We start from the raw sequence: 12,582 nt of genomic DNA, 5'->3' as shown, positions 1-12,582 counted from the left end.
TTTCTGTTCCTGTGGTTGAGGTCAGAGTAGTCCGATGGCCTTCTTTTAGGAACATGTTCTCAGTATCTGCGTGTATCCTCTGCTACACGCAGACCCTGAGATGCCTCTGCCTGCATCACAAAACCTCTATTTATTTTAAAGGCATACACTGCGGACAAGCCTTTTACATAAAACTCAGGCCAAGTAACTGAGGCCTACTTAAATTATAACAATCCCCCCTAAAACGGCTTGACCCGCAGATCCCAGCGTCTGAACCTCCCAGTACCTGGTTTCTTTTCTTTTATGTTTCATTTTTCGATGTTCGTGCTCACACAACTTCTCTGCTCTAGGTGATTACCCCTGGAAGAGAGAGAGCAAGACCTCTTGGTCTTCCTGTAACCAGGCTCTCTGGGGAGTCCCTACTTCTAAGTCCCTCTATACCACATGCTCAGCATTTGCGTCACTCACGTATCACTCACAAACTTGCATGACCACAGAAAAGTGAAACTCGTTTGTTTGTTACTCGATGGAGCAGTGCCAGGTGCCTTCTAAAAGAGCGCCTTTATACAATCAGCTCCATCACAGGTACTACTAAACCTATACCCGTAACCCTGTATATCCCTTAATTTAAACTATTGGTTCAGGAGATTGTTTATGAGGCACCATTCTCTGGACCAGGTTCATGTGTTTTACGTAATTTTAACCCGCAACCTCACCTGGATAATGATGCCTAAAGTTTTCATCCCCATCCAGACGACCAGTGGGTGTAGAAAGAACTTTGGAACTGCAGAGGCCCAGTCCGAGTGTCCCTGGAACATCACCGGAACCTTTGTCCACCAGGTCAGACTGGAACTCACCTGCGTATTTTTGTGTTCTACCTCGTTAAGATCACCTGTATCATGGTGAAATCTTACCTCTAACTTAGTGTACTGTTTGTTTAACCTTTGTAACAAAATGTGGTCGTCTTGGATCAAACCCTGTTCCCCTTTGTCCCATGTCGTGTTCTCTTTCAGGACGGGAACTACCCGTGAAACTTTGAACTTTAGATTTTTCTTACCAATTTGAAAAACAACGTCATCCAACCTGGATGACAGGATCCCTATGGGATCTCCACTCACCCAATATGTTCCCCTTGGAAACTACCCTTATCGGAACAATTATGAGAATATACCTTGAATGTATCATTAGAACTTATGTTAAAAAACCAACCCTTTCCTTCAGCCACCGGAACTATCGGTTGGGCTTCAGGGTGGATCTTTTGAATGGTAGCCTCGCATTCTGCGTTATTGAGCCTGCAGGCTTCTTCACTAAATTTGACTTGCCCCGGCCAACGCAGGTACTTTTGCAAGAATTGCCCGCATGAGGACAACTCTACTTGCTTCACCTCCCCGTCTAGCACCAAAAAAGGTTGACCTCTCAGGTCCTGGTGTAAGACCCGGGTTGAGGTGGGAACTAAGGAAGTGGCGGTGCCTAACGGAATGTTGCACCGTTTCCATTTGTTCACCCAAACATCTCGAAGCTGCCATGCAAAGGATCCTTCTCCAGAAAAAATAATATACCTCCCCTTGTCCAATCTCTCGCTGACAAAATATGTCCCCAGCTGTCCTGATTGGACCTCTTCCCCCCTTATGTCCTGAGGCACACTATGTACCTGAGGTCGGGAAGACTGTACTCTCTGCAATCATTCGATTAAGAGTACCTCTTCACTTACCCAACTATCATGAGGATAAGCTGTTGCATATGGACTGTGTAATATCGTCCCCTGTTGTGACCCGTGTGGTGTGAATGGGGTTCCCTGTGTGGGCTTTCCCTCCCCCGGGACCGCTCTCCCCACCCTCTTTGTCACCTGGAAATGTGGCTTGATCTCGATTTTTACTTCTTGTTTCGAGAACCACCAACCCTCGGCTTTCCAGCTTTGACGTGTGTATAGTTGTTTCAGAGGCACTCTCTGTTGGTAGCTCCAGAGTGTGATGTTGTCCCCAGCGTCTCTCTGGTAAAAGAATTGATGCCTCCTGCTCATTCCTCTCCAATCTGGAACCATCTCACTCTGCATAACCAAGACAAGGTACCCCTGAATCACACACTCCACCTTTTGCATGTACCCATTGTACTGCAATGTACCTTTTAACAAACCTTTGGATCGGTGCATCGATTCTGGGAGTGTGACATTCAATAGCAGGTTTACACTGCCGTTCACGTCACCCTTCCAGCACACCTGACCTTTCAGCCCTTTCACCCACCTTGTGCCATGAAATTTGTTTTCTCCTGGCACAAGTGCTCTTTTCCTCCGTCCCTGCATGGTCCATCTGTGCCAAGCGGAGGGAGGTGTGAAAGGATTAGTACCTTTGTCACCCAACATTAACATGCTTGGGCCTTGCATTCTCATTAACCCCTTATTATACATGAGAATGTCCTCTCTTGGTTCTCCTAGGACGGAATGGCAACCTAGGATCACCATCAGCACGGTACTCTTCATTATCAAAGCACCACCTTGGGAAAGAAAAACATTAGCAATTTGCACTATGCTTTGCTCAGACAGTTTTTTCGACGTTTTCCGATCTCAGGAACCTCGGTTTTTAGTCTCTTTCCAATTTCAGGAATCTCGTGTTTTAGTCTCTTTCCAATTTCAGGAATCTCGTGTTTCTCCAAACTTAGATTGGCATCTGGAACCTTTCGCTTATCCGACTGACATCTCCATCTTTGCTGCCAGCACTAAAGCTGTCTCGATTCCATATTGCCCAACTCCTGAAATCAAAATACAAACGAATCAATTCTTATTAATGATTTGGGATTCACCCTGCGGCTTGTACTCTGTACACTTTAAATTGATCAATATATATCGTAATTGATCTCGTTGCGTTATGGTTCTCATCTCATGAACTCTGTTTACTCTTTTTGGTAGATTGGAGTTAAACTTCACCCCCCTACCTCAGTACTATCCTCAGTACTTACCTGTTTAAAATATGCTCCCGCAGACTTCACCTTTGGAAGCTCTTACCTCATTGCAGCTCACTCCACATCCCCCCTTATCTGTCCATGCGCGGCCGTCGCATGCACAGATTACGGATGCCACACCTGATGCTGCTTTGCAGGTGAGCCTGCAATGCTCTTACTCATTATCGCATTTACTTATCTAGAACTTCATCGCGATACCAGCTCTGTTAGAAGTTCTGTGTGTTGTACCCTCTGATCAATGTTTGCCGTGCTACTACCTAGACTACCAAAAAAAACGGCTGCCCCCCTGTAGGAAGGAGCGCTTTGCACTTAAACTACACAGGGTGCAGGGCTAAGCATACCAGCGTCACATGCCTGTATGCAGGTCCCTGAATGCCCACATGGTAGGTAGTCACATGGCAAACAGCGTACTGATACACTGTCACTCTGTACATGGCAATTCTATCATCTGTATAATTGCCCCATGAACTGCGGTCAGTTTTTGTTCTTTGTGGTACAATTGATAGGAGCTGGAAAAAACATATTTGACCAATCAGTGGACGAAAAAAAACGCACAAAAAAACAGCCCCAGCCCAGCATAGACCTCTCAGTCAAGCTCTGGCCCTGTCCACGACAAAAAACGGAAAAAAACGTTACCGCTCTGCAGCAGCGGCGACGGAAACCCGGATTGGTCAACTCCCTTTTTTCCACCTCCGGCACCCCCCTGATGCACTGTCCCCCCCTATACTCTATTGGGAACTCATGCTGCACCACCCATTAAGGTGCCCCACTTACAGGAATAATCTCGTAAGCAACTCAGTACAGACACTTTCCTGACCTGCACTGCTACGTGTGTCCCTGCACCTAGCTGGGACACTTTTCCTATCCGTGCTCCTGCTAATCTTACAGTAATAGCTTGGTGCACGTATCCTGGCATTCCTTTCCATGGACTCAGGGAAAAGCTTCTGGGGAAATACTTCGAGAACCGAGACACTCAGTAGACTGTCTCTGTATTTCTACCCCCCTCCCTTTCAGCTGCTCTGCCCGGAGCCGCGAGCACAGCCTGACGTGACGTGGATCCCCCAGCCCCTCCTCCCCCCTGCCATGACGTGTGGGGCCATGACTCTCGGGGGCAGGCTCTCTCCACTGCCGCCATTTTGAGTCCTGGACTGCCAGCTAAGATGGCTGCTCCCATAGCAGCCTCTCGTTCCTATACCTTAGGAGAGAAACAAACTCACACAGAACATACATTTTTATGCATAGTTACACACAGCATCAATACATTTTACCGAGAGTCAGCCTTCCGCTACCTATCCTCTCTGGGATGCTTGCCAAACTTGAGACAAATCGCGTCACAGCTGCAATGCTAAATATTTTACATCTTAGCATCACCCAGGAACGTAGAAACCTCTCTCTCCTCACAAATCATCTGCAGCTTATCTCTGCCATAACTCAAACCTACTCAAGCGCGCAGCGTAACTCTAAACCATATTAACAGCTAGTACTGCTGAAACGCACAACAGACAAACTGGCTAAACAACATAACAGATACAGATATTTACAAGCATGTTAGCAGCTCTGACTGGAAACGCACGGAGGAAAAACAAACAAAAACCTCACCCATTATCTCAGCTGCAACTATAACTTACTTAGAAAAAAAACCAGCTCACCGAGAAAAAACTTACTTCCAAGTTTTACAACTGTTCTCTCCTTCCCTCCCTTCCCTGTCCACTACTAGCACTGTTGGTTTCCCTCTGCCGCGGGGGACCCCCCCCCCCCCCCCCCCCCTGCTCTATCTGGACATTTTTCCCAGCCTCTGTAGAGACGGGGAGAGAAGAGAAAAGAAAAAAAACCCAATCGACTTCTTTCCAGCAAAAACATGCCTGAGACAAATGCAGAGATAACCACTACGTAAATATACAACACAGGAAGCTTGAATCCGAAGAAAAAAAACCAAGCACATAAACTCTGAAAACAGCCTCACCCCTCCCACCACGCACGGGAGAGATGAGAAGCCCGCAGCCACCACGCTGCAATTAACACAGAATGTACACATTAACACATTATCCTCTCCTTGTTATAACACCAAATACAACACAGATAACGCCATATAACAACGTAAATCATACCTGAGCAGAGAACTTCGTACGCCTGCCAATTCGACCAGCTTTTGGCAACTCAACGACACTGAGTGGATCTCTGGAACTACTGAGCGTCATCTCTGTGTACCCACACTGGCTCAGCGGATCGATCTCCAGCGGCAGCTGCCAGCCGGCCTCGGAGCCTTCCAGTCACCTGCGATCCGGTTTAGGCTATGACTGCGTGCACTTACAGTCAAAGTTTAACATCCACGAGTTTCGCCGCTGGTTTCCTCGAATTGCAGCCCTTGTGCTCGGCTCCCACACACTCACACCAGCTTATCAGTCTCCGCTTGATAAGCTTAACAGTCCGAGTCTATTCCGCTTGTTTTGCTGTGGAATATCTTGAAAACTTCTTCTTCGGCCCCCGGCCCCTGTCTGCCTGTTTTGCTAGGCAGGGAAGGGTTTCAGCGCCACTGTTATAAACTGTTCTTATATCACCTTGCTTCGACACCACCGTCTCACAGACTGTGAGATCACTTGACTCTCCACACCGCAAACAGGATATAGACTTTCTCAGGCTTCTTCAATGTTTACGTTATTTATTCAGGAAACAGGAATACAGATAGATACGTTCATCCTATCCTAGCCATGCCAATCTTCATGTTGCGTTACAAGCTCGTGATTAGACTCCCTGCTGAAGTCTATCAGGTACCTTCTTCCTAACTACGTTACACTAAACTACCTATGTACAGCATACATTATATCAGATTACAGAAAGGAAGAACATGCTTAGAGGTCCCAGTCGGCCTTGCGAGCTAGTGCGGAAGGAAGAAGCAGAAGTGAGCTCTCATAGCTCCCTCAGCCTTTAATACCGACTAGGAAAGAGTTAAATATGACATCATCTTCGCCACCCCCTAGATTAGTCTATTGGTGGACCCACTTGTGGTGTCATCATACACACCTACTTGATTAATAATCAATGAGGCATTTGGCCTATATGCAGGACCGTGGATGTTTAGTAAATATGGCCAATGTTTTCTGTTCCTGTGGTTGAGGTCAGAGTAGTCCGATGGCCTTCTTTTAGGAACATGTTCTCAGTATCTGCGTGTATCCTCTGCTACACGCAGACCCTGAGATGCCTCTGCCTGCATCACAAAACCTCTATTTATTTTAAAGGCATACACTGCGGACACGCCTTTTACATAAAACTCAGGCCAAGTAACTGAGGCCTACTTAAATTATAACAAACACCATCAGGTGTTCGGCCGAACTCGAACATCACCCGAACAGGGTGATGTTCTGCAGAACCCGAACAGTGGCGAACACTGTTCGCCCAACACTAGATGTAAGGGTGCTTTGCTATTAACTGCTAAAGACGGTGGCCATTATAACGTTTCCCACATTCAGAAAGAGAACTTTAAAATCAATAATCTCAAAACTATAAGGTCTTTTTGATTCCCCCCCCCCTCCCTTGTACCCAATGTCCTCCTCCACATACCCTGAAAATGTGGTGTTTGTTGGTGTGGTGTTCCTAGCACGTAAGGGGGCTTTGCTATTAACTGCTAAAGGTGGCAGCCGTTTGTCTGCTATTAAAGTCTATAGAGCCCACTGCGAACAGCCTGTTCGCTAATTTTTGCTGAAATATGAGTTTGAAGTTCGCAAACCAAAAATTTGATGTTAAGGCCATCACTATTAGGCAGAGGAGAACCTTGGTGAGTAGAATAGTCTTAAAAAAAATTTGACCCTAAGCAGTGTTGCTTGTAAATTTTTGTCAATCATTTAGAGAAAATATTTGGAAGAATAAACTGTTTTTTCACAATATGGTCAAATGAGACCTTTTTTCTTCCGATGCGTAAATTCACAAACTTACTACAAAATTATTTTTAAAGGCATTTGCGCTCAAAAGTCAAGTTTTACACTGTTTTTGTGAAAAGTAATGCTAAAAGAAAATGAAATGTTCACTCTTTACTGCTACAAAAACAGTCATATCCAGTTATTAGTGTTGGATAAGATAATTTGTGCTTATGCCTATAGTATATCATTTCTTGGTTTGATATTCATTTGCAGTCTCCAAATAATGAATAAAAACCCAGAAATAAATGCCACATGACTCGTGTTGATGTCCGCAAGCTTGTCTTCAAAACAAAGTTGCAATATTTTACTCACACTGCAAATAATGAAAATAATTATGAAAATATAAGAAAAAGTAAACTGATTCGCAAAATGGCAATAAAATTCACATGTGTACATAACGCTCATCAGGTTATTATTGTTATTATTTATTGTATCTATAAAGTGCCAACAATAAATAGGGATACATACAATGCAAACATGGGGTGGCAGACAGAGAGGTAGCAAAGAGTTATACAACATAGCACAAGGTTGTCCATGCAAACACGGTATAAGATGCATGATCATAGGATTTTACAGAGACCTAGCAAATCAAGTTTGAGTTAGTCCATGGGAAGCGTGTCATCATAGCTGGGGTTGCAAGATCAAGAAGGACACACTAGGGGGGCTGGAGGACCCTGCCGAAGGTTTACAATCTAATGGGTTGGTTTTTACCTGCATTTAGCCAAGCAAGGTGTGAAATGTACATAATGAAACTTGCATCAAACATCAATCACTTATCAAGCATCATCAATCAATAGCCTAACATGCATCAAGCAAATAGCCTAACACGTGTTGTACAAGAAATGCGCAAGTTGTGCTATGTGCGCAAAACACGGTGCATTGCTTGCACATCTGAGCACTGCACTGTTTGTGCATGTCAATTTTACCAGTCTTTCGTGAATCAATCCCAAGATTCCTTGAGGCAGGAAAACATTATTGAAAACTGATGAGCCATCATACCTATTTCAAATTTATAATAAAAGTTCTTCCTGCATGCATAGTTTATCTATATTTATTTATACAATGCGTAATGCTTTGAATACATCATGTTGCTCCTGGTCAGCCTAGCGGATTCACAAACTAAAACCCCCATTTTAATCTAATGTCCAGATTTATCCAGAAATTTGGAATGGATTTTGAGCATAAATATTGGATCTACAGTTAATCAAAATGTTATTTTTGCTTTCTAACAGTCTCTCTTTTGCTTTCTGTTTGTTGACTTGCAGAAGACTTTTCTACTGTAACGTGCCCCTTTAAACAAGGCAGAGCTCTCCATAATGCTCTTTTCAGCTTTGAGTTACATGCGATGACGACCATAGAATGCAACGTTGGAAAGGAAGCTATAAACAAAAAACTCATGTTGGTTTCAAACTGTCCATAGAAGTCAAACCGGAAAAAAATGGTGGCCACTAAGTTTAAAGTGGTCACTAACTGCAATAAGACAGCTGAACGAATTGCAGCTAGGTGAGCATCCAAACGTGGACTTTTGAAACTATTTGAATTGTTTTTGATATGTCGTATGTGATGGCAGATTGCATGAATCAAAAGTGAAGTTGAAATACTGACCAATATAAAAGGCAAAAAGTGGCCAAAAAAATAGGACGGAATCATATAACTTAAATTGCCATCAACACTTTTGTTTACCGGCAGATAGACAGCATCCATGACATCTGAGGTTTCTCGAATAACGTAAGAAAACAAGAATCCAAAAAATAATGAAAGAACGTATGTTGTGAAGACTATCGGTAGTACCAGTTGTGGAATACTTAATTTTACCCAGACAAGGAGGCGGCATTTAAAGATAACAATCTTTATGTAATAGAGGGTGCAAAGCCACATACCAAACCAAAGGCTGGCATAGTCCAAAGCTAACTGGAAAACACGAAAAACACATCTTTGTGCACTACCAAGATAAGCATTCAGCTCAAAGAGTCGATTAAGAATCCGGAAGAGAACACAAAATGAAAGAAAGATTCTACAAAATCCAAGATGCACCACAATCTTATCATAAGGCTTTAGTTTTCTGTTAATCCACCAGTCGTGAAGGTTGACAGCTGATATAAAGGCGTTTACAAGTAATCCAGAAAAGAGTTCAGCACCTGCGATTATTTCAAAAATCAAAGCTCTTGCATCAGACATTTTGAATGAGAAATGGTGTCTGATACAATGTTAGACTTCTTTGTCCCCTACAGTTTGTAGGCCTTTTACAACCCCATGTTTATATAATCTGTTTTGACCCGTTGAAGCATTTTTTTCTTGAAAAATCACTTGCTTTTTTTATTTGTTGACAGATGCAAATAAAGAACTGACAGTTGGAACATTCAAAGTTTTAACCTAGCAACCACCACACGTCATGGAACAGCTTGTTTGTGTATGCTGACATTTGTGTAATTATCAATCACTGTGACAATTGCAATTTGATTTGTATGCAAATAATTTGATGTTATTTCCAATGAAGGAAATATTTCTCCAGCTGTGTGTATGGCATAAAAGAAACATGGAAGCTGACCTGTTTCTGAAGATGTTTGATATCTGACTGTGGTATTAAGCGGACATCTATAAGAATGTTTAACCCACTGACTTGGAGTTGGTGGTATGAGCCTCACCAGAAGAAGAGCTGTAGACAACTTTTTTGATGTGTATAACAAAGGGGAGACACCAAAACATAGCATTCATTTTAAAAAGTGCCTGTTAAAAAGGGTGCAGAACCGCAGTAGTAGAATATTGGTAAATTTATATAGTGAAATATCAGTTACTAGGTCTAAGCCCCGTTTAAAAACGGGCGCTAGGCTCTGTTTGAATAGCTGCTCGAGCTGTGCGGACATGAACGCACATGACCGTGCACCCCACTGCGCACGCACGACCACACTCCCCGCCGTGTGCACGAACGGTCGCCCGCCCCCCTGTCCCCGTCCTCCTCCTGTTGGCTACACATGCGCAGCAGCCAGAAAATACGGACAGGAGGAGAATGACGCAGAGACAGGGATTATTATATAGGATATTTACCATTATTTTACTGTGACCTAACCTCTCCCTGCTCTCACGCAGAACCCTCCGCTGGGGGTGGCCAACCCTTAAGCTACACCCCCTAATGGTGCATAACCCTTAACCCTCCTGGCGGTCTATTAAAAACCGCCAGGGGGCAGCGTTTTTTTGACATTTTTTTTTAAATCATGTAGCCGCTGTGCAGCGGCATCCCCCTACCCTCTTTGATCGCCTCCGGCGATCAGCGATCAGGAAATCCCGTTCAAAGAATGCCCCCCCTATGGCGACGGGGTGGGATGATGTCACTGACATCATGGACGTTGTGATGTCATCGGGAGTCCTGATCCACCCCTCAGCGCTGCCTGGCGCTGATAGGCCAGGCTGCGCAAGGGGACAAGGGGGGAGTGGGGGCGATCGGTGTGCTTACGCAGCTAGCAAAGTGCTAGCTGTGTGCAGCAAAAAAAAAATTGTGCAAATCAGCCCAACCAGGCCTGAGAAAACCTCCTGCGCGGCTTACCCCGAACTACGTTCGGAGTTACCGCCAGGATGATTAACCTCCCCCTTGTGGTGGCCAATCTTAAACCCCTCTCATGATGCCTAACTCTATTCCCCCCCCCCCCCCCACCCACATACACACACGCACAAATGCAAAATAAAAAAGTACATATGTTGGAGTGTACTTTCCATACCCCTCCTGCTGACATGCATTGCAGAAATCAGCAATGCAATGCACATGTGTGCTCAGGCCTGTTGATCTAGGTCAGGTACATTAAACTCTATTCCTCAAGTGCCGAGGTCCTCACCCATTTTTGACACAGCTCAAATTAATTGACGGGACTGAACCAGGAAGGTGTGGTCCATCAAGTAGAACACATTTCTTCATTCCTCAGTCCGTTCTAAACAATGACATGCACATGACCCTGGGGACTGGAGCTTGACACCTGTGCTCTAGGTCATAGGTTCTCAACGTGTGGTACGCGTACCCCAGGGGGTACTTCTGAGGGTTCTAGGGGGTACTCGGGCTTGATATACTTAACCAAAAATAACAAATTTAGAGTTTTAGAAAATGATACATCTTATTTAAACAGCACCAAATTAGTATTTTAGCTAATTAAAAGCAATAGTAAATGCTTGGAAATGGTTGAGAACTAATTATAATGTACTACGATTAAATATATATTTGTCAAGGGGTACGTGTGATAATGTTTACCATGCTAGGGGGTACTTGGTGAGTAGAGGGTTTTAAAAGGGGTACATACCAATAAAATGTTGAGAAACACTGCTCTAGGTAAATTACAGGGCTAGATAGAAGTATTTCCCTATGCATTCTGTTCCACGGGATGCTATATATATATATATATATATATATATATATATATATATATATATATATATATATATATATATGATTGACAACAACTGGAGAGATATATATTCTTGTGTGTGTATATATATATACTAGCTGGTCGCCCGGCGTTGCCCGGGTATGTAATTGGCTAGTGTTACCTCTGCCCACTTTTTCTAATCCTAACACACAATTACTCAAGGATGACCTAGTTTGTGAGCTTTGCGGTCTTTGGCATCAATAATTGGCACTGAAATGAAATAAATCTAATTGGCTGTGGCTCCACTCCTTTGAAAATCAATAGGTGAATTTTGATTGGATTTTGTAGGCTCCACCCACCTTTCTGAATATTAATCCCAGTCACCCAGTGACCAACTGTGCAAAGTTTAAGAAACCTGCCATTGACAGAGTAAGAAAAACAAAAGTTTGCTTTCTTAAAGGAATACTTAAGGGGAAAAAAAATGACATTTACTCACCCGGGGCATCCCTCAGCCCCCTGAAGCTGTATGGTGCCCTCGCAGCCCCGCTCCGATCGTCCTGTCCCCACCGGCGGCTACTTCCGGGTTCGGCGACAGCCGCCGACTAGCTGGGAACGCGGCTGATTTTCCGCGTTCCCACTCGCTATATGCTGCTATAGCGTAGCTATATACGCTATAGCAGCATATAGCGAGTGGGAATGCGGAAAATCAGCCGCGTTCCCAGCCTGTCGGCGGCTGTCGCCGAACCCAGAAGTAGCCGCCGGCGGGGACAGGACGATCGGAGCGGGGCTGCGAGGGCACCATCCAGCTTCAGGGGGCTGAGGGATGCCCCGGGTGAGTAAATGTCATTTTTTTTTTCCCTTAAGTATTCCTTTAAACCAGAAAGAATTTGCGATAATGCAGGTTAGTGTGAGCTTAACCACTTGAGGACCTAGGGCTTTCTACCCCTTAAGGACCGGCCACTTTTTTTCCATTCAGACCACTGCAGCTTTCACGGTTTATTGCTCGCTCATACAACCTACCACCTAAATGAATTTTGGCTCCTTTTCTTGTCACTAATAAAGCTTTCTTTTGATGCTATTTGATTGCTCCTGCGATTTTTACTTTTTATTATATTCATCAAAAAAGACATGAATTTTGGCAAAAAAATGATTTTTTTAACTTTCTGTGCTGACATTTTTCAAATAAAGTAAAATTTCTGTATACATGCAGCGCGAAAAATGTGGACAAACATGTTTTTGATTAAAAAAAAACCCATTCAGTGTATATTTATTGGTTTGGGTAAAAGTTATAGCGTTTACAAACTATGGTGCCAAAAGTGAATTTTCCCATTTTCAAGCATCTCTGACTTTTCTGACCCCCTGTCATGTTTCATGAGGGGCTAGAA

General features: G+C 43.9%; 1 protein-coding gene across 1 annotated transcript; it reads right to left on the bottom strand.

Moving 5' to 3' along the window:
- Window positions 1–8,060: 8,060 nt before the first annotated feature.
- Window positions 8,061–9,026, bottom strand: LOC137504656 (taste receptor type 2 member 39-like). Its single transcript, XM_068233240.1, has one exon. The coding sequence runs from the start codon at window positions 9,024–9,026 to the stop codon at window positions 8,061–8,063; it is 966 nt and encodes a 321-aa protein (XP_068089341.1).
- Window positions 9,027–12,582: the final 3,556 nt, after the last annotated feature.

The sequence above is a fragment of the Hyperolius riggenbachi genome, chromosome 4, assembly GCF_040937935.1.
Source record: "Hyperolius riggenbachi isolate aHypRig1 chromosome 4, aHypRig1.pri, whole genome shotgun sequence".
Lineage (NCBI taxonomy): Eukaryota > Metazoa > Chordata > Amphibia > Anura > Hyperoliidae > Hyperolius > Hyperolius riggenbachi.
This window is presented reverse-complemented; position numbering and strand designations above follow the sequence as displayed.

What these genes read in the sequence shown, in the direction of transcription:
- LOC137504656 (XM_068233240.1), bottom strand. Translation starts at nt 9,026, where the DNA reads ATGTCTGATGCAAGAGCTTTGATTTTTGAAATAATCGCAGGTGCTGAA.